Genomic DNA, 20043 nt, shown 5'->3' with positions numbered 1-20043 from the left:
ATATTCCTGAAAGGTTCTAGCCTTCATTTTTAAGTATATTTAAGATAATGCACTCTTTCCATCCATTTGTAGTTATTAATAGTATTTTTTCTATTATACATATGTGACGTGTCACAGAGATCTGAGCATTTGGCGTGATGTGTAACAACGTCAAAAAAGGTTGGGAGCCACTGTCCTAGGAGATATCTCAGGAGAAAAAGAATTGCATATGGGCCTGTATGTGTGTGTGTGTGTGTGCGCGCATGCGCGAAGAGGATGAAAGGGGGCACAAAAATCAGGTTTCGCTCAGGGCGCTGTGAAACCTAAGGCCGGCCCTGCTCCTTAGCTACGCCACTGCCTGCCAGCTCTCCCATAGACATAATGTGTTTATTGCTCAATGTACTTGTCTGCTGCTTACACAAATGATGGCCCAACACCACATCCAACAGTGAGGGATTCACCAAATTGTAGGACCCGATTGACCAAATCCAGCTATGCAGATGGGAAGTTTAGGATCTCCCTCACCACAAATGACCACCAGGGGAGTTACAAGAGGGGAGCAGCCCTCTGCAATCGCAGGGGACCCCAGACCTGTGGGGGGCTCCAACTACTAACCTTCCCTTCCTCTGATACAGGGGACTATACTTCAGATCAGGTATTTTCGTGGCTATGCTTGTTTTGGGTGTGAAGATCATGTTGGCCAACCCCAGGTAAGTAGATCTGATTTTTTTTTAAACACCCCGGATGTATCCTTTAAGGCAGCTGAGGCGGCCAATAAGGACCGCCTCTCCCGACAATCAAGCGTGCGTACGACTCCCAACCTGCAAGCAATCCGCCAGACGGATCTACTCAACCCTAGCAAAGCTGATCCCCTCATTTGTGCTGCTCCCCCGCCACGCATGTGCTGCAGGTTATCCCACGCATGGCAACACAGCACATTGTCAGCTGATGTGCGCAGCCTGGCCCAGCGATGTCACCCAAGGGGATCAGGTTCTGATCCTCGACAAACGACATATTTTGGGAATGTGTACAGGCCCTATAGGTTGGCCATAAAGTTTCACACAACCAGGGCCGGTTATTTCATGTAACAAGGTGAAACATTTGCATCAGGTGGCAGAGATTACAGGGGCAGCATGTTTGTACTGTGTTTGTGCTAACAGCCTGCAGTCAGAGTAGGAGGAGAAGCAGGAGGAGAGCAAGGTGAAGAGATCAATTCATCATTGGGGAAAAGCAGCTTGTTGTGCTGTGTGAGGAGTCTGACAGTGAGTGAGGAGGCAGGAGAGCAGCAGTGTTTCATTTGACTTCTACAGCAGAAGGTGGCATTGTTGTCCTGACTGAGGAGGAATGGAGTGGCTGAGGGTAAGTAGTTTTTGTTAGACTCACAGCCAGCCAGTGTGCTATTTGTTGTGCTGCAGCATGTCATGTGAGAACATTACATGAGAACATTACATGAAGCAGAGTAAATTGTCAGGTGCTGTGCGATCATTCCAAAGGGGAGGGGGGGCATCCTTACAAGTTTGCCTCAGGCAGCAACAACATGATTGGTATTATGGGGTTAATTTACGGCATGCATGACTTTGCACATGCTCAGTAACATTTGTATGCTATTTTGATGGGTATGCTGAAATGTTGGTACATCTGCCCTGCACACAACTAAGTAGAAAATAGGGATTTGGTTCAAAACAAAATAAGGACAGCTGAGAAGTATTTTTCTATGAGTGCACTTTGATGGGCTGTCTGTCTGCAGGCGTCACCAGTCACTAGGATTCTTCAGAGGGTGGAGTGACAGCAGGTTGTGGGTTGTGACCGGTCCCCGACTTGTCATTCCCATCCGATCAGACCACGGACAGCAACCACCTGCTAATCCCCAGTCTTCCGCCTCTGCTGCAGTGACAGCGTGGAGGTGGGCGGGGCTGCTTGTCTGCCAATGACAGGACAGAGCCAATCAGCACCGGGCTCCCGCAGCGCCCCGCCTCCAGCAGCTCTCGGTGCTGCGATTCCCGGAAGAGCCGGGCAGATGAGGCTGATCTGCGCTCAGCGACTGTTGGTGCTGCTCTGCTCCCTGCCTGCAGCCGGACGGGAGGCCACACGGCAGCCGGAGGTAAGAGCAGCTGTCTCTGTATGCTGGGCTCTGCTGGCAGCCGGTGATCTGATGTGCTGATGCACTGCAAGTCTCAGCAAGCCTTGTGTGCATTGGTTGCTGGAGACACAGGTGTGTGTGTCTCCAGAGATGCTAATTTAATCATCCCAGTGTCCTGGGAATCTGGCTTCTCTGCTGCTACAATGTCTGCCTTGTGTTATTCATTTGCCATCATATTTTATTTATAAAGCTCCAATTTATTGCATAATGCTGTGTTTCACATACTGAAAATAGTGTACCTTTGATGATGATGTTATCCATTCAGTCGTATCCGACTCTTGGCGATTCTATGGGTTACTCTCTCCATGCTGTCAGATCTTGTACAATTTCTGCCAGTTACCTTTTTAAAAGGAACCGAAACCCAAGAAAATAGAGTTTCACTTACCACTTACCTGGGCCTTCTACCAGCTCCTCCCCAGTGGTCATGTGCTGCGCTGGGACAAAATGATCCTCTATTCCACCGCTGCTGCTCAGTTACAATCAGGGCTGTGGAGTTGGAGTCGGGGCAATTTTGGGCGCTTGGTCGGAGTCGTTGATTTCATAAACTGAGGAGTCGGATGATTTTTGTACAAAATCCACAAACCTGTTAAGTATTAGACTAAGGAGTTGAGTTGAGGAGTCGGAGCCATTTTGGCCTGGTTACATTTCTGCCGACCGCTGTGCCTGTGTGGCCTTTGTCGCCCGCATCCTCGTACGTGTTCACGTCAGCGAGAGAGTCCTGCACAGATGCGGTACAAGGTTTACTCTTACTGGTCCTGCGCAGGATGCTCTCGCCGACGTGAACGTGTACAAGGATGCGCACGGCAAGGGCCACGCGGGAACAGAATCAAAAGTAAGCGGGGGAACGGAGGATCGTTGAGGACCGGCGCTGGCACAGGGATGGCTTTAATTTCATGCACATGTATTTATAATTTGAATGCCCAGCATACTTGGGTTAGCTTTACGCTACATTATACTAATTTCAGATAAACAATGAAGCTAACAAATATCTCTATGAGAGATCATTCATTGCATAGATTAAATAGTGACACTGATTTGCCCAGTGTTTATTGCATCACAGTGTCGTTTTTAGGCATAGGCAAACCAGGTAGATGAGGGCTGCAGGAGGGGGCACCACAGAGCTATTTTTTAGCAGAGTGTACATTATGGAATTCTTCTAGCTCTTTTATGGCTGATGTCCCTAAGTGGCTGGATAGTGTACTGGTTAATGGCTCTGCCGTTGTGCTGTTCACTGGAAGACCAGGGCTCGAATCCTGGCTAGGCTTGGTATCTATTCAGTAAGAAGTCCTTTGGCAAGACTCCCTAACACTACAGGGTGGCTCCTTGAGCGCGCCCTTATTGGCTGCAGCTCTTGAGCGCTTTGAGTCCAACAGGGGAAAAGTGCTATATAAATGTTTGTGGGCTACTATCCAGAGCCTTCCCTCAACTAGGGATGATCAATGAGATGCAAACATTTCCAAGTTCATGCAGGAATATCAATGTTTATGCAAATATATGTAGCTTGAAAATGGGCCAATCAGTTTAAAGCAGGGTGGGACTTGATTGGTCCATTTTCAAGCTGCATATCTTTGCATAAAAAATTGACATAATCCTGCATGCGCTCGGAAATATTTGCATCTCCTTAATCATCCCTACCCTCTTTCGTAGGTAAGTACCCATTTGGGGCACTTTTTTCCACTACAGGAGAGTCATTTGTCGGGTGTATGTTGCATCAGAGGAAGCTGAGACACAACTTTGCACAGGGCTAATCGGATTGTGTGAATGAATGATGCATAAGCTGGCAGCTTGATAAATTACTCCACCTGCATATTAATCATTCATTCCCAGAATCTGATTAGTCCTGTACAAAGGCCTGCTTCCATCTCTGATTTACAGTAACTGTAGAGGGAAAAATAATACATTCCTATTTGAGATCCAGGGCTGTGGAGTCAGTACAAAAATCATCCGACTCCTTAGTTTGTGAAACCTCTGGCTCCAGGTAACTAAAATTGCTCCGACTCCTTAGTCTAATTTTTACAAAGGCGATGGGTTTGGTTCAAAAATCATCCGACTCCTCAGACTCACTCCACAGCCCTGGAGGTCACACCAGGAGAAATAGAGAAAGTTAAAGTATAATACAGTAGTTACATTTTCTGGCACTTGCATGATACCCTCATCATATTCGGCATGAGCCTCTGTCTAACACTAACCTCCCCTCTCCTCAACGAATACCAGAGAAATGATAGACTGTTCTTTAAAGAAAACCTGTACTGACAAAAGTTCCCCTGGGGGGTACTCACCTCAGTAGGGGGAAGCCTCTGGACCCTATTAAGGCTTCCCCCGTCCTCCTGTGTCCCACGGCAATCTTGCTGCAGCCCACGGAATGCACAGGTGACAATTGTCAGGCTGTGCAATATTTACTTTTTCTGGCTTCAGCGAGGGCGATGTTGCAGCTTTTCCCATGGAGATAGGCGAAAATAGCCGATCTCCGTCGGGTCCACTCTGCTGCGCAGGTGACTTGCGCCTGCGCAGTAGAGCGGCTCAATGGAGATCGACTATTTTTGCCTATCTCCGTGCAGAGAGCGTATCCTGCGCCTGCGCTGGAGCCAACAGGTAAATATTTACATTGCAGCCGCCGTGGGACCGAAGAGGACGGGGGAATCCTCAAAAGGATCTGGAGGCTTCCCCCCACCCGAGGTGAGTACCCCCCAGGGGAGGTTTTATCCATTAAAGATTTTCTTTAAAGTGGATCCGAGATAAACTTTTACTCAGTCATAATTGTGTTCCTTACATATAGTTTATAGGGCATTCCTCAAGCCACATACTTTTTTTGTTTTTAATACACTAATTCCCTATAAACTAAACAAGCCTCACCCACGGCTTTTTCAGAGTGCCTTGGCACTGTGGTAAGGGCTTATGGGAGCTCAGTCTGGGCAGGAGTAGCAGGAGGAGGAGGAGGAGGAGGAGGTTACTAGCCAGAGATTGCAGAAGGGAGGAGGAGAGGGGACTGAATTTGTCACAGGCTGAAGGCTGGGTATGTTATCAGCTTGCCTGTGTGTAATGAGACAAACATGGCTGCTGTCATTGTATCACAGGGATAAATAATTATCTACTGTTGAAGCTGTTTGCAGTTAGATATGCTGTGTAAACAATCTAAACTTTAGATAAGATGTATAGACAAGTTACTTGTTATAGTTAGTTTTTCATCTCGGATCCACTTTAACGTTCCTGGTCCTTCTCGCTCATCTGTTCAGCCTGTGACAGCAACCAAGTCGTGCAGTGCTGCGCTGGCCTGGCGGCACACATCCTTAATCGCGCTCCTTTTGCCAAGAGTGCTCTGAGTATGCACAGTATGTAAAGCCTCGAAGCCACATGTGCAGAACGCTCCTGGCTATGGCAGCGTAATCAAGGACGCATGGCGCCGGTCCAGTGCATGCGCAGTACTGGGCGAGTCAGTTGCTGTTGCAGGACCTACAGCTGAACGAGGAGGAGCACTAGGAGGACAGCAAGGGACATACAAGCCTATGGGGGCTGGAAGAAGCTCCAGGTAAGTGAAAGGACAGTCTTTACTTTCATCTCTGGTATCCTTTAACCATTTACCCTCCCCCGGGGTGAGTATCTACTTTTGCCCGTCATGTGCGAGCATGCGTCCCCCTGTAGTAGTGCACAGATTGGGAAATAGGAACATATGTTCCTAAACCCGATCTAAGTGTACCAGAGCTTAAGATTACTCAGTTTTATACATACCTATGGCTTCCTCCAGCCCCATCTGCACGAATCGCTCCTACGCCGCTGTCCTTTGACTTCTCTGTAGCCGGTACTGGGTCCTGTAACTTCTGTCAGTCGGAGCCAGTCTGACGTAAGAGAAGTGCGCTCTCCAGCAGCTGCCGGAGAGATACATAGAGGGTGCACTTCTCTTGCGCAGACTGGCCGCAGCTGACAGAAGTTACGGGACCCGGTACCGAAGAGGGAGAAGACTGAGGATGGCGGTGTGGAAGCGATCCGTGTGGATGGGGCTGGAGGAAGCCATAGGTATGTATTACACTTTAGTGATGAAGTTATTTCCGAATGAATGGACGCAACACTGAAAAGTGAAAATAGCTCTGGTGAAAAATACTTGAGTGGATACTTTATTATCCCTCATATAGAAGTGGTAAGATTGCTCAGTCAAGATTGTATCATTAGTGGCGACCCTTATGCCCTGTACACAAACTAGATGGATCTCAAGCCAGGGGCTAAAGAGAGGCACTCAGTAGGTGGGAGGCCGAAATGCCAAACGGATACATGCACAGTTCAGCCTCTTGTGTCAACGGTGCCTAACCATTTTCTAGTCTTTTCAGCTGACCAAAGAATGGCCTACTTGGGCCTAGAAACTTCTCCAAAGTCCAAACCTAGGTCAGTTAATAGGACTGTCTTATGATTACAATGTAACGCCGAGATGATGATATTCATATTCTTGCTTTGCTGATGTAAGGAAGATTGCTAACTATAAATGCACCTGTATTCCTGACCGAAGCCGAATACATTTCCTTAACTGCTTGAGGCATCTGTGGTCCACCTCGATATCTCCTGCTGCTTTGAGAATGTCATTCTATCCTAGACTGCTGGTGCCAAGTGGCGGTTACCACTGGCAACCACTAAATCAATTCTTTCAGTATCATCCCTATTTAGAACTTTTTCTCAATGAACGTAAACGTATAGCGTCCCAAGAACATTGAACAAAGCTGTGTGTATTAATCACTACTGTATCTGGATAAATGAAGGTGATAAATGAGCACGATCTAGCAGCAGAACGATATTTCCGGCTCCTCGTTTAATTAGCAGCACAGCGACTCCAGTGCCCGCTGGTAATTCCTACCTTTTCCTCCTGTTTATGACCTTGATTCGGAGACTGGAGACGTTGCCTTGTTTCCTGTTATTTCATCACTCGCGGGGCCACCACATTTCCCGAGTATCCCAGTGTGGAGGATAATTAATATCACGGCCTTTTGTGTGCTTGTTAATTTACTGATTGTTGTGGAAGTCATCTGTGCCTTCGTATTCTGGGCTGGGAGCTTCTCATCCAGAGCTACAGGGCTGAATGAAGTTCTGGTGGCAGAAGCACAATGTACTGAATTTGTGTGGATGGAAAAAGTCAGACCATTCCCTTCTATTTAGCTGCTTTTATAAAGCCAGTTAGCAAATGTTGAGAATATTTGCCGGGAATGCTTTTGGCAAGGGAGAGGAGAATTTGAAAAGTTTCCATAACCCATAAGGTACCCATAGACCTGACGATTATGAGCAGATTCGACAAAGAGACAAATGTATCGCTAATCGAATCTGATTAGAGATTTGTTTTTTGTTGATTCTGCCCATACACTACAGTGCTCTCCCCAGAAATTTTTTCCAGCCGGGTGGCATGAAAAAGTAGCTGGGTGGGGGGAAATGCAGGTTCGGCGCTTCTCTGCACAACTCTGCTTACAGCATAAGAGGCGGATGAGGAGGCAAGCTGATGATAGCCGGGTGGTCACGAAAATTAGCCGGGTGGAGCACCGGCTAAAAGAACCCGGGGAGAACACTGCACTACAGTCTGCCCCATCCCTGCCACTATGTATAATGTGCCCCCTGTGTGTGCATTATACCTTATCTGTCCTGTAGCAGTCTCTGCGAGGTGTCTGTAATCCTCCGGGCGGCTCTCCGTACACACCACTGGCGCATATCGTCGGACGTCAGACAATATGTACGGAGAGCCACCCGGAGGTTACGGACACCGCACGAAGGCTGCTACAGGACAGGTAACGTATAAATGCACACACCAAGCACATTTATACATAGCAACGGCAGCGGCGGGGGTTTCATCGTGTCATCGGTAAATCCGGAAATCGCCGCAGTACCGTCACACACCCGACCAACACACTTCGGCCTGATATCTTGCGGCATGCGTGATCGACCATGCGATCAATTTCCGTCCCGAAATGAATCTCTTTGTCGGTCGGGCATGCACTTGGCTGCATCGATTTTCATCCAATTCGATTGTAAGAATTGAATTGGATGGTCGATCGGCCGCCAAGTCGCCTGATGTATGGCCACCTTTGGTGGGCAGTCGCCCTATCAGGTATGACTGATTATTCATTCTCCACTTTCCTGATAAGCCACACAAAGTGTGCCATCATTACAGTGGACCTGATCTCTTGCACAAGACAGAAGGAAAACAGAGAAATGCACATTTGTATGTATTTAGAGAGTTTAGCTTATCTAATTTCCCCTCATCTGTGACTAATCGCCACCATAATTTGATCTCTCAGCTGTCAGGAATCTCGTCTGCCAGAGCAGATCAGCTAATTAGTAAACACAGGATGTTAACAATATGTCTGCTTCCATGAAAGCAGGAAGTGGACACACTGCAGATTTATTGCAGGGTTTGTATCAGCTGTAACCAAGACTTTTTTTCTTTAACCAGTTCGCCCCCAAGGGTTTTTACCCTAAGGCCCGGTTCACATTAGCGGCTGCTATCCGGAATCGCCGTGCCGGAGCCGTGCCGGAGCCGGACCGCATGCGTACCGGACGAAACGGACGCACGGCATAGCAATGAAAGTCTATGCGACCGTTCACATGCGTCCGTTTCGTCCGGACCGGAGCCGGACCGGATCCGGACTCCGGCGTCCGTTCCAACATGCGCTATTTTTTGGTCCGGCTGACGTATCCGGACCGGAGCCGGAATGTTGCATCCGGCCAATGGAAACCAATGAGAACCGGAGAGCGCACAACACACTGGCTATAAAAACCGGATGTTGTACCACACTTCCTATGCAGACTCTATGGTATGGTGGCCATTTTGGATGGGGACCACATGGCACCAGCGTTCACAGAGTGGAGCAGCAGTGACTTCATGCTGGAGCTCTTTGGCAGCAATATGGAGCAGGATCTGTCTGATAGCGAGGGGGTGAGGCCCTACACATCAGAAGACCTCATCCTACAGGTGCAGCAGGTACCAGCCCTGTGGGACAAGGGGGATGCGGACCACAGCAACATCAAAAAATGCAGAGGCCTGTGGAAAAAAATTGCCAAGCTGTATGTGGAGGACTTTGAGAACTTGAGCAAGAGACAGCAAGGCACAGAGGGTATGTTGACTAGAAGTTTTTTTTGGGGGGGCTTGTGGTTTAAGCTTGTGATGTATTCAACTTTTGCTATGGATTTGTGTCACCCACGTGTTGCCCACCCACCCGTGGCCCACCCACCTGTTCCCCACCCACCTGTACCCCACCTGTGATGTATCCCACCCACCTGTATCCCACCTGTGATGTATCCCACCCACCTGTACCCCACCTGTGCTGTATCCCACCCACCTGTGATGTATCACACCCACCTGTACCCCACCTGTGATGTACCCCACCTGTGATGTATCCCACCTGTGATGCATCCCACCCACCTGTGATGTATCCCACCCACCTGTACCCCACCTGTGATGTATCCCACCCACCTGTACCCCACCTGTGATGTAAACCACCCACCTCTACCCCACCTGTGATGTATCCCACCCACCTCTACCCCATCTGTGATGTATCCCACCCACCTCTACCCCACCTGTGATGTATCCCACCTGTGATGTATCCCACCCACCTGTACCCCACCTGTGCTGTATCCCACCCACCTGTGCTGTATCCCACCCACCTGTGCTGTATCCCACCCACCTGTGCTGTATCCCACCCACCTGTGATGTATCACACCCACCTGTGATGTATCACACCCACCTGTACCCCACCTGTGATGTATCCCACCTGTGATGTATCCCACCCACCTGTACCCCACCTGTGCTGTATCCCACCCACCTGTGATGTATCCCACCCACCTGTACCCCACCTGTGATGTATCCCACCTGTGGTGTATCCCACCTGTGCTGTATCCCACCCACCTGTGCTGTATCCCACCCACCTGTGCTGTATCCCACCCACCTGTGCTGTATCCCACCCACCTGTGCTGTATCCCACCCACCTGTGATGTATCACACCCACCTGTATCCCACCTGTGATGTATCCCACCTGTGATGTATCCCACCTGTGATGTATCCCACCTGTGATGTATCCCACCTGTGATGTATCCCACCTGTGATGTATCCCACCTGTGGTGTATCCCACCTGTGCTGTATCCCACCCACCTGTGATGTATCACACCCACCTGTACCCCACCTGTGATGTACCCCACCTGTGATGTATCCCACCTGTGATGTATCCCACCCACCTGTGATGTACCCCACCTGTGCTGTATCCCACCCACCTGTGCTGTATCCCACCCACCTGTGCTGTATCCCACCCACCTGTGCTGTATCCCACCCACCTGTGCTGTATCCCACCCACCTGCGATGTACCCCACCTGTGCACATAAAACATACACAATGACCAATTATTATACATCAATTTATTGTAAAAAATTAATACATTTAAAATCACTCAAACTTGAAACTCCAAAATAAACACATTTCAACAAAACATATTAAAAACCAAACATTCACCCTCGTCCAGGTGGTGTGGTAAAATAAAGTCTCAGTTGGTCCCTGTTCCGCAGTGACACTACCCTTGGCCTGGTTGCATACCTCCGCAGGGGCATTAGTGGAAGCACATTCGGGGGTTCCGGAGTCTCTCTTTCCTCCTGCCGCACAAAGTTGTGGAGGATGCATGCTGCCTTCACCACGACAACTGCGTTGCCCGGTTTCAGCAGCATGGGCGTGTGGAACACCCTCCACTTTGACACCAGGATCCCAAATGTGCACTCCACCATTCTCCTTGCACGGCTCAACCGAGCATTGAAGTGTAGCTGGCTGGCATCAAGTCCCCTGTCTGGGTACGGACGCATTACATGGTCGGACAGGGCGAAGGCCTCGTCCCCCACAAACACATAGGGGTAGGCCGGTGCCCTTGTCCCAGGCCAGGGTCTGTCACGGGGGAGACGCAGTCTGCCTTCCTCCATCAGCCGGCAAAGGGTCGTACGCTGGAAAATTCCAGAGTCATTGGAACTACCGTACGACCCCACATCCACGTACACAAACTTGTAGTCCGCATCTGCCACTGCCATTAGAACAATGCTGAAGTATTTTTTTATAGTTGAAATAATGGCTGCCACTCCCCACGGGTTTCTGAATCCGGATGTGTTTCCCATCCAGTGCGCCAACACAATTAGGAAACTTGCACTCGGTCCAGAAGCCCTGGGCGATCTCCTCCCATTTCGTGGTGTCCGGCACAGGCATGTATCTGGCCCTCAGTCGCGTCCAAAGGATCCTCGAAGTCCTCACGACGATGCCTGCCACCGTGCTCTTCCCAATACGAAATGTGACATGTAGCGATGTATATGTTTGTCCAGTTGCGATGTACCTACAAGAGAAATAATCGAAATCATTTTTTCATGTCGTTACAGGAGAAAGGTACAAGACAAGGTGGCGCAATATACGGGATGCATATGTGAAATGGCTACGGAAGAAAAAACTTGCCGAACGAAGTGGCAGTGGCGGGGGAAGGCGACAAAAAGACTACCAATTTGCCAAGCAATTGTCTTTCATCAATGCAAGCCTGGAACCTAGACTGTAAGTACCACTACTGTGGGCAGGAACTGAGAGCTCATTTACCATGACTTCGGCCATGTATTGCTATGGCCTCAATTCCCATGGCTAGCGAACTTTTCTCACAAGCTTTATCAAATGTTGGGTAGAAACGGTTGATAAAGTGATTGCTAGTGTTTGCTAGCTCTGTGAATTGACGCCACATGCTGTTTGGCACACCAATAAATATTGTTTTTATCTACAGGACTGAAGACAATTTGGAGCAAGAGGAACCGACCCAGGAGGCACGGTTCAGCAGTGAGGAGAGCTTGGTGGATGATGACGTCGCCGATGTAACCTATTGCCCCGAGGAGAGGAGTAGGAGGAGGGAGTCCTTAATCCCAACTCTCTCCTTTGATGATGACTTGGCAGAAGAGAGCTTGGATGTTGAGGTTGCAGGACCGAGTGTGGAAGAAGCTGAACCTCCACAATCGACCGCTATGGAAGCTCCAGGGGAACAAGAACAAAGTGAGGAGCACCGAGAGACTGCAGCACAACCAGCGCGCAGGGCAACCCCGACACAGGCCAGAGGACGGGAAGATGCTGCCACACCACCAGTGAGGACCACCACACCAGTGAGGCGTCGAGGTACCCTCCCCCCAACAAGGAGAGAGACAGAGTCTGAGATGTCCGGGGCTGTCTCCGGACTTCTCGGGATTCTTCAGAGCCACCAAACTCTCATAACCCGGCAGTTGCAAGATGAGGACAGGGGCCATATCATGGAGCAGTACAAGTCCCACATCACTTCACTGCAATGTGAGCTCGACGCTGTACATGGGCACTACAGGGACGAGCTTAAAATGATGCATGAGATGCACAGAGGAGAAATCGACCAACTGCGTGCGCAGCATCATCAGTCGGTGGGCCAGCTGCAGAACATGATGCAGCAAATGCATCAACAAAGCAAGGAACTACTGAAATTGCAGGCACACCCGTGTTTTCACACTGTGATGTCTCTAATACCATATCTGGAAAAGGTGCCTTCCCAAAACCTGATGGCGTGCCATTCCAATTTGCTGGAGGTGATTAAACAGCACATGGACACGCCATTATTGCAACCACCAATTTTTAGACCCCAACAACCAACAGCGGTGCCCACCTGGCAATCATCACAGATGTACACCGGCTACAGAGGCAGTCAATATGGGCCACCGCTGTCAGGGTCCAGCTCATCCACGACCAGCACCCAAGAGAGTCCAGATTTCCAGGCAGCAACTCCCACCTTTTCGAGTAGTGGTGCCGATACAATTTGAAAAAAAAAGTCAAATTGTTCCTGGACATGCTCCTCTGAATACCTCCGATCCTCGGAGGAAGGATACCATCACAGGGCTTTTTAACTTTTGGTTTTGCTGGACTTGAACTTTAGGGCCTGGTGTCCCCGAAAGACACTACCTGGGTCACAACCTTGTGCCTGTTGCACTGCACCTGTAGTCCTGCACCTGTGCCTTTGATTCCTCTTGTTCCTTACTTTGTTGATCCTAATCACTTGCACAAGACCCTTGGAGCCATGGGTGAAGGACACCTTCACTGGTCGGTGAGAGGCCTAGCCTTTTCACTGACCTGTGTCCTTCATCCATGGCTCAGAGGGTCCTGTGCCAGTGGTTAGGTTTTAGAAGCACTAATAATTTAGGGCCTGGTGTCCCCGAAAGACACTACCTGGGTCACAACCTTGTGCCTGTTGCACTGCACCTGTAGTCCTGCACCTGTGCCTTTGATTCCTCTTGTTCCTTACTTTGTTGATCCTAATCACTTGCACAAGACCCTTGGAGCCATGGGTGAAGGACACCTTCACTGGTCGGTGAGAGGCCTAGCCTTTTCACTGACCTGTGTCCTTCATCCATGGCTCAGAGGGTCCTGTGCCAGTGGTTAGGTTTTTAAAGCACTTCAATTTTAGGGCCTGGTGTCCCCGAAAGACACTACCTGGGTCACAACCTTGTGCCTGTTGCACTGCACCTGTAGTCCTGCTCCTCTGCCATCGGTTCCTCTTGCTCCTCACTTTGTTCTTGTTCCTAACCACTTGCACAAGACCCTTTGAACCATGGATGAAGGACACCTTGACTGGTCGGTGAGAGGCCTAGCCTTTTCACTGACCTGTGTCCTTCACCCATGGCTCAGAGGGTCCTGTGCCAGTGGTTAGGTTTTTGAAGCACTTCAATTTTAGGGCCTGGTGTCCCCGAAAGACACTACCTTGGTCACAACCTTGTGCCTGTTGCACTGCACCTGTAGTCATGCACCTCTGCCATCGGTTCCTCTTGCTCCTCACTTTGTTCTTGTTCCTAACCACTTGCACAAGACCCTTTGAACCATGGATGAAGGACACCTTGACTGGTCGGTGAGAGGCCTAGCCTTTTCACTGACCTGTGTCCTTCACCCATGGCTCAGAGGGTCCTGTGCCAGTGGTTAGGTTTTTAAAGCACTTCAATTTTAGGGCCTGGTGTCCCCGAAAGACACTACCTGGGTCACAACCTTGTGCCTGTTGCACTGCACCTGTAGTCATGCACCTCTGCCATCGGTTCCTCTTGCTCCTCACTTTGTTCTTGTTCCTAACCACTTGCACAAGACCCTTTGAACCATGGATGAAGGACACCTTGACTGGTCGGTGAGAGGCCTAGCCTTTTCACTGACCTGTGTCCTTCACCCATGGCTCAGAGGGTCCTGTGCCAGTGGTTAGGTTTTTGAAGCACTTCAATTTATTAGGGCCTGGTGTCCCCGAAAGACACTTGGGCAGCTATGCCCTACAACTCTTCCAGCACAAAGTTGGTGGTTGGTGTTCCTTAAAACTGACCGGGCTATACCATAGATATGTTATTTTTTTGTCTTCCATGTTGGAAGAATGTTTCCATGTTGGAAAGTGGTTGTTTTTGCAATAAAAAAATTTGTTTTTACATACCTCAGTGTGATGAGTAGTTGTTCTTGTGGTGTGACTGCTCTCCTGAACGTGGTATCCTTCTTCCTAAGGTCATCCTTCACCATCTCCAAAAGGGTATCAAACCTGTCAGGAGATGGAAAGGAAGAAGCTGTAAAGTATGTTGTGGGACAAGGTGTTGGGTGGAGGATGGGGGAGGTGTGTTTACAGAGGTTTGGGAGTGTTGTGGAGGGTGGGGGTGTAGTGTATAGCTAGGTATACAGGGGTGTGGGGGTCAGGGTGGTGTGTTTAGCTAGGTATACAGGGATGAGGTGTTGTGGGGGTGAGGGTGGGGTGTTTAGGAATGGTGGGGGTTGGTGTATTTAGGCCTATATACTTACAGGGGAATAGACATCCGAGTGTAGCTGTAGAACTTCTGTGGGTGTCGTCTGAGGTCCCGGTAGAGGGCCTGGAACTCTCCCTTCCTCTGCCTCCTGGCTAGTAGAGGGTGCACCCACCATCTCCTGCGAGGAGCACGCCTTCTCCCCACATAGTAGTAGGTAAACAACAGGAAGGAGAGAATTCCCAGGTAATAAGTGTAAAAAATGACTGGATCCATGGTCCCAACTGCTGTCTCTGTATCCAAGGATGGTCTCCACACGTCCAGCTGTCTCCAACAATGACCCCAGAGCTTCTGCTGACCTCCCAGAACCCCAGGTATTTATACAGGTTGTTATCTCTTTAAGAATCCGGATCCGGACCGGAACCGTGTTCATACCGCACGGAAACCGTATGCAACCGGACCGGATCCGGACCGTATCCGGACAGGAACCGTACGGTTCAGGTCCGATCCGGCTCCGGTGCGGTCCGGACATCCGGTGCGGTTTTTGCAAAACCGCAAGTGTGAACGGGGCCTAACGGACCAGAGCAATTTTCAGTTGTCAGTGCTCCTCCCTTTTATTCCTAATAACTTTATTACTACTTATAACAAGAAAATGATCTATACCTCGTTTTTTTCGCCACCAATTAGGCTTTCTGTGGGTAGTACATTTTGCTAAGCATTTTTTTATTCTAAATGCGTTTTAATGAGAAAAACAGAAAAAAAAGAAGAAAAATCATTATTTCTCAGTTTTCAACCATTATAGTTTTAAAATTAAACATTCTCCTGTGGATAAAACAAACACGTTTTATTTGCCCAGTCGTCCCGATTATTAAACAGTTTAAATTATGTCCCTATCACAATGTATGGCGACAGTATATTATTTTGAAATATAAGTGTTATTTTTCTGTTCTGTTTTTTTTTTTTATTCTGGCCATAATTACAAGCCCCTATGTAATAAATTAAAATTAATTTCCCCCCATAAAATATAAATTAACAAAGCTGAGTCCCTAAGGCAACTATTTATTTATTTTTTTTAGCTGATTTTTTTTTTTACAAGTGTTTTTTTTTGGGGGGGGGGGGGGGGGGAGGGTTGGAAGTGTAATTTTATTAAGATCTGTATGTACTTGAAAATGAATGTATTTTGTAGGTGTAATATACTTTTTGGCCACAAGATGGCGCTAGTGAACACTCATAGGAAATGTTCACTTTTTTTTTTTTTTTTCTTCACTTTATTTAATTGTTACATTTCCTGTTATTGTGAATGGACGTAGCCGCTGTTCGCGGTCACGTCCATTCACTCCAGGCACTGTGATTGGGTAGAGGACCGTTCGGTCCTCTTCCCCAATCACCCAGCACGGAAGCCCGACGGTAATGGCGGCGGTAGCGGCGCACACACGGCGGTAGCAGCGGCGGGAACGCGGGACGTATTAAAACGTCATGTTGCTGTTAATAGCGGTAAGCATGACGTTTTAATACGTTAGAATGTCAGTAAATGGTTAAAGGCTATTATGCTGCTGCGTATCTTTTAGAGCAGAGAGGAAGTTCTGAGTTCAGGTCTACTTTAATCATTATTGTTTTAATCATCAAATATAGCTGCCTCCATATCCCACCCACATCAGGTATCCTTTTTATTCTGCTATACAAGTCTCAAGAAGTTTTTGAAATTATTCTATTATAGTCACTCCCACATCCATATGACAACATTTGGACCTAGTGATTGCTTATTAGGCCGTCATCATGTGCTATGGGTGGGGGGTGGAGCTGGGGTGGCGTAACAGGCATTTCTTACCGTCAAAGGGTTGCTCTGAGACCCGCAGCTGCCACGGATTGAACCTGGACAGGAGATGTGCTCCCATCTTCATCTTTGAGGGCTTCTTCTCATCTCCCAGCATGCATTGCAGTGGCCGGGATGGAAGCCAGCATAAGGACCCCCAGCTCCCCCGAGGTAAGTAAACCCCCCCCCCCCCCCCTACATTTAACTTATGGACCTTCTCTCAGAGGGGCTTACAGCCTAGTCCCTGCCAAAGTCATATGTCTGTCATAGTCTAGAACCAATTTTAGGGAAAAGACAATTAGTTTATCTGTATATTTTTGGGATGTGGGAGGAAACTGGAGTTCCCGGAGAGAACATACAAACTCTGTGCAATCTGGAAGTTTTTGGAAAGCCTTATGGTTATCTGAAATTACTAATAAGGACAAGTTTACAGACAGGCTTTGTTATAATGCCAACCAAAATTTTGTTTTGCTGTGTTTTTCAGAATGAATCGCTGTTGAGATGGGCTGGTGGCATCCCAGAGATCTAGTGCCTTCAGCATCACCATGGCTACAGAGGTGGAGAAGGCGGACGCCCTCCTGCAGACGTTCAGCACCGCCTCTGTGGTCTCCAGCTTAGGGCTGGGCATTTTCTGCTTTCTGGCAGACAAGGTGCAGCAAGCTTCTTTCATCGTGCAGAATGATTGGCTGAGAGCCATGACGGACAACGCCACTCACGGGGTGATAGGCATGTGGTCCTGGGCCATTGTGATTGGCCTGCGCAAGAGAAGTGACTTCTGTGAAGTTATTCTGGCTGGCTTCTTTGCTTGTGTCATTGATCTGGACCACTTCTTCCTGGCTGGCTCCTTCTCATTACAGGTAGGTGTCTCCTCGGTTTCTGCTTCCTACAGATCTCTTTCTGGATTACTTCATTCATAATAAAAACAGAAGCTCTTAAATCTCAATTTAAAGAGTGTTACCCAAAGAATGTAATAGGGGAAAATTAATAAATCAAGACCTACAATGTAAGAAGTAAAAAAAAAAAAAAAAAATTACTTGCTGTGTAATTTGTTCATCATGTTTGATCCACTGTGAACCTGCAGGTCATTATTTTTATTGCTGGCAGGCATTTAAAAAGTAAAAAAAGCCAACTGCCCTTATCTATAAACAAACCCATAATGTGATGGGCTTAAAATGTAAAAATGTCAGGAAGATTAAGTGGTAAAAATTCTGGGACGTGAACCAGTGAAGGATTCTGTGATGAAAACATTAACTACTTATTGTGCCGGGGTAAGTATATCTGCACCCTGCAGGCCCAGGGGCATAGATGTACGTACCTCGCCAGGATTACCCGTGGTATATGTTCCAGAGCCCGCTTTTGGCGCCCCCCATTAGTACCCTGATCAGTGAATGGGAACACAGTTCCATTCGCCAATCAAAGTGCCTGTGTTGATGATCACTGACCTCAATGAGATGCTGGTGGTCACTGACAAAAGTGAAAGTAAAGCATACACTCATTACGTCCTGTAGAGTGTATGTAGTACACACTAGTAATAAAGTGGGGGCCATCTAGAGGCCAAATAGTAAAATTACACCTACATATATCCCATTAAATAAAAATACACAATACACCATCAATTATCTTCTTATCTCCCTTCCCATAGTTACCAATAAAACACTTTTATAAAAAAAAAAAGTGACATATAAAAAATAAAATGCATAGTTACCTTAGGGACTCAACTTTTTTTTTTTTTATTTAATATGTATGCCATGAGGGTATATATTTTTGCAAATGAGGGCTTGTAATTAGTGACGGATGCAAAACTAAAAAAAATGCACCTTTATTTCCAAATAAAATATTGTCGCCATACATTGTGATAGGGACATTACATTGCAGGTTATTAAACAGTGTAATAACCTGGACAAATGTGCAAATTAAATACATGGGTTTTAATTACAGTAGCATGCATTATTTTAAAACTATTATGGCTGAAAACTGAGAAATAATGGTTTCCCATTTTTTCTTATTATTCCCATTAAAATGCACTTAGAATAAAATAATTCGAAGAAAAATGTACCACCCAAAGAAAGCCTTATTGGTGGCGAAGAAAACAAGCTATAGATCATTTTGTTGTGATAAGTAGTTATAAAGTTATTGGCGAATGAAAGGGAGAGGCGCTGAAATGTGAAAATTGCTTTGGTCCATAAGGGGAAAAAACCCCCAGTGGTGAACTAGTTAAAGTCCAAGCTACTTTTATGCCATAAACTGGACTAGTCAGGTTGAAGGAAGTAATATTCATTCATGGTGGGTGAGGATGGTGCCGTTTAATGCATTTTACAAATGTCTGTATTCATACAGTGTAATCGGCTCACAAGGTTGGGAGATTTGTACAATGAAGTGTAATTACAGGTGTTTTGGAACAGCTGGAAACTCTGCAACTGCTCAGATCATTGTTGGTTTGTGTGATTACGTTCATTACCTGCTAGGGTGTAACATCCCCATGCAGAGTACTGTGCAGAGTCTGCTGTGAGTTGTGGGATTACGTTCATTACCTGCTAGAAGGTAACATCGGCATGTAGAGTACTGTGCAGAATCTGCTGTGACACTACTGAAGACGTAGAGATCAGGAGCAGCAGGAAGTCTCCAGCTCTGCGTGCAGTAATTGCAGGAAAAGCTCATACAAGGTCTTTCGGCTGAATGCTCGGTGACAATGGAAACCTGAAATGTGCAAAACACAGAGCTTGGTGTGAAGCAGTGCCAGAGCTACCTGACTCTAGTCCTGTTCTATCAAGACAGTCAGTGGCAATCTCAGTGTGGAGATGCAAAATTTCTGGCCAAGTCTTCTTCCTCCCACCCCACTTTGCATCCAGTGTGCTTTACTTAAAGTGAACCTCCGGACTAAAAATCTACTCAGTAGAACTGAAGGCTTGGTGTTTCTTTAACAGTTTCACAGCATCAGAACTTTGTTTTTCTTACCAAAGCATCATTTTTAGCTGCATTTTTGGCTAAGCTCCACCCATCAAAGAAAAAAAGCCCAGGCTTTTTTTCCCTGATGCTGTGCAGAGATTTCCTATGTTGTTGTTCATGTTGCCTAGCAACTGGGAGAGGTGCTCAGGACAGTTGGAACTGTCTCATGCTCCCTGTCACCTCCTTTCAACCAAAAAGATGGCTGCCATCATGAAATTAAACATTTGCCTGTTCTTTTAAAACAGTGTGGGTAAGAGATTATATAATCTATCTATTTTAATTAACATAACTAATGTAACTTAATGACAGTATGTTTGTTTAGGTTGAAGTTCCTCTTTAAAGGGAACCTAAACTGAGGATAAGGATTTTTCTTTCAAAATTATACCAGTTGCCCGAATCTTCTGTTGATCCTATGTCTCTAATACTTTTA

At 47.4% G+C, this 20043-nt stretch overlaps 1 protein-coding gene across 1 annotated transcript in view; it reads left to right on the top strand.

The window, feature by feature from the left end:
- The first annotated feature begins 1996 nt into the window (after window positions 1-1996).
- Window positions 1997-20043, top strand: part of TMEM267 (transmembrane protein 267) — a 44867-nt gene continuing 26820 nt past the window's right edge. The window contains exons 1-2 of the mRNA XM_068271819.1: window positions 1997-2080; window positions 17152-17524. Of these exons, the coding sequence (XP_068127920.1) occupies window positions 17213-17524 (312 nt within the window). The 5' untranslated portion in view covers window positions 1997-2080; window positions 17152-17212. The remainder of the gene's footprint in view (window positions 2081-17151; window positions 17525-20043) is intronic.

The sequence above is a fragment of the Hyperolius riggenbachi genome, chromosome 1 (assembly GCF_040937935.1).
Source record: "Hyperolius riggenbachi isolate aHypRig1 chromosome 1, aHypRig1.pri, whole genome shotgun sequence".
Taxonomy (NCBI): Eukaryota; Metazoa; Chordata; class Amphibia; order Anura; family Hyperoliidae; genus Hyperolius; species Hyperolius riggenbachi.
This window is presented reverse-complemented; position numbering and strand designations above follow the sequence as displayed.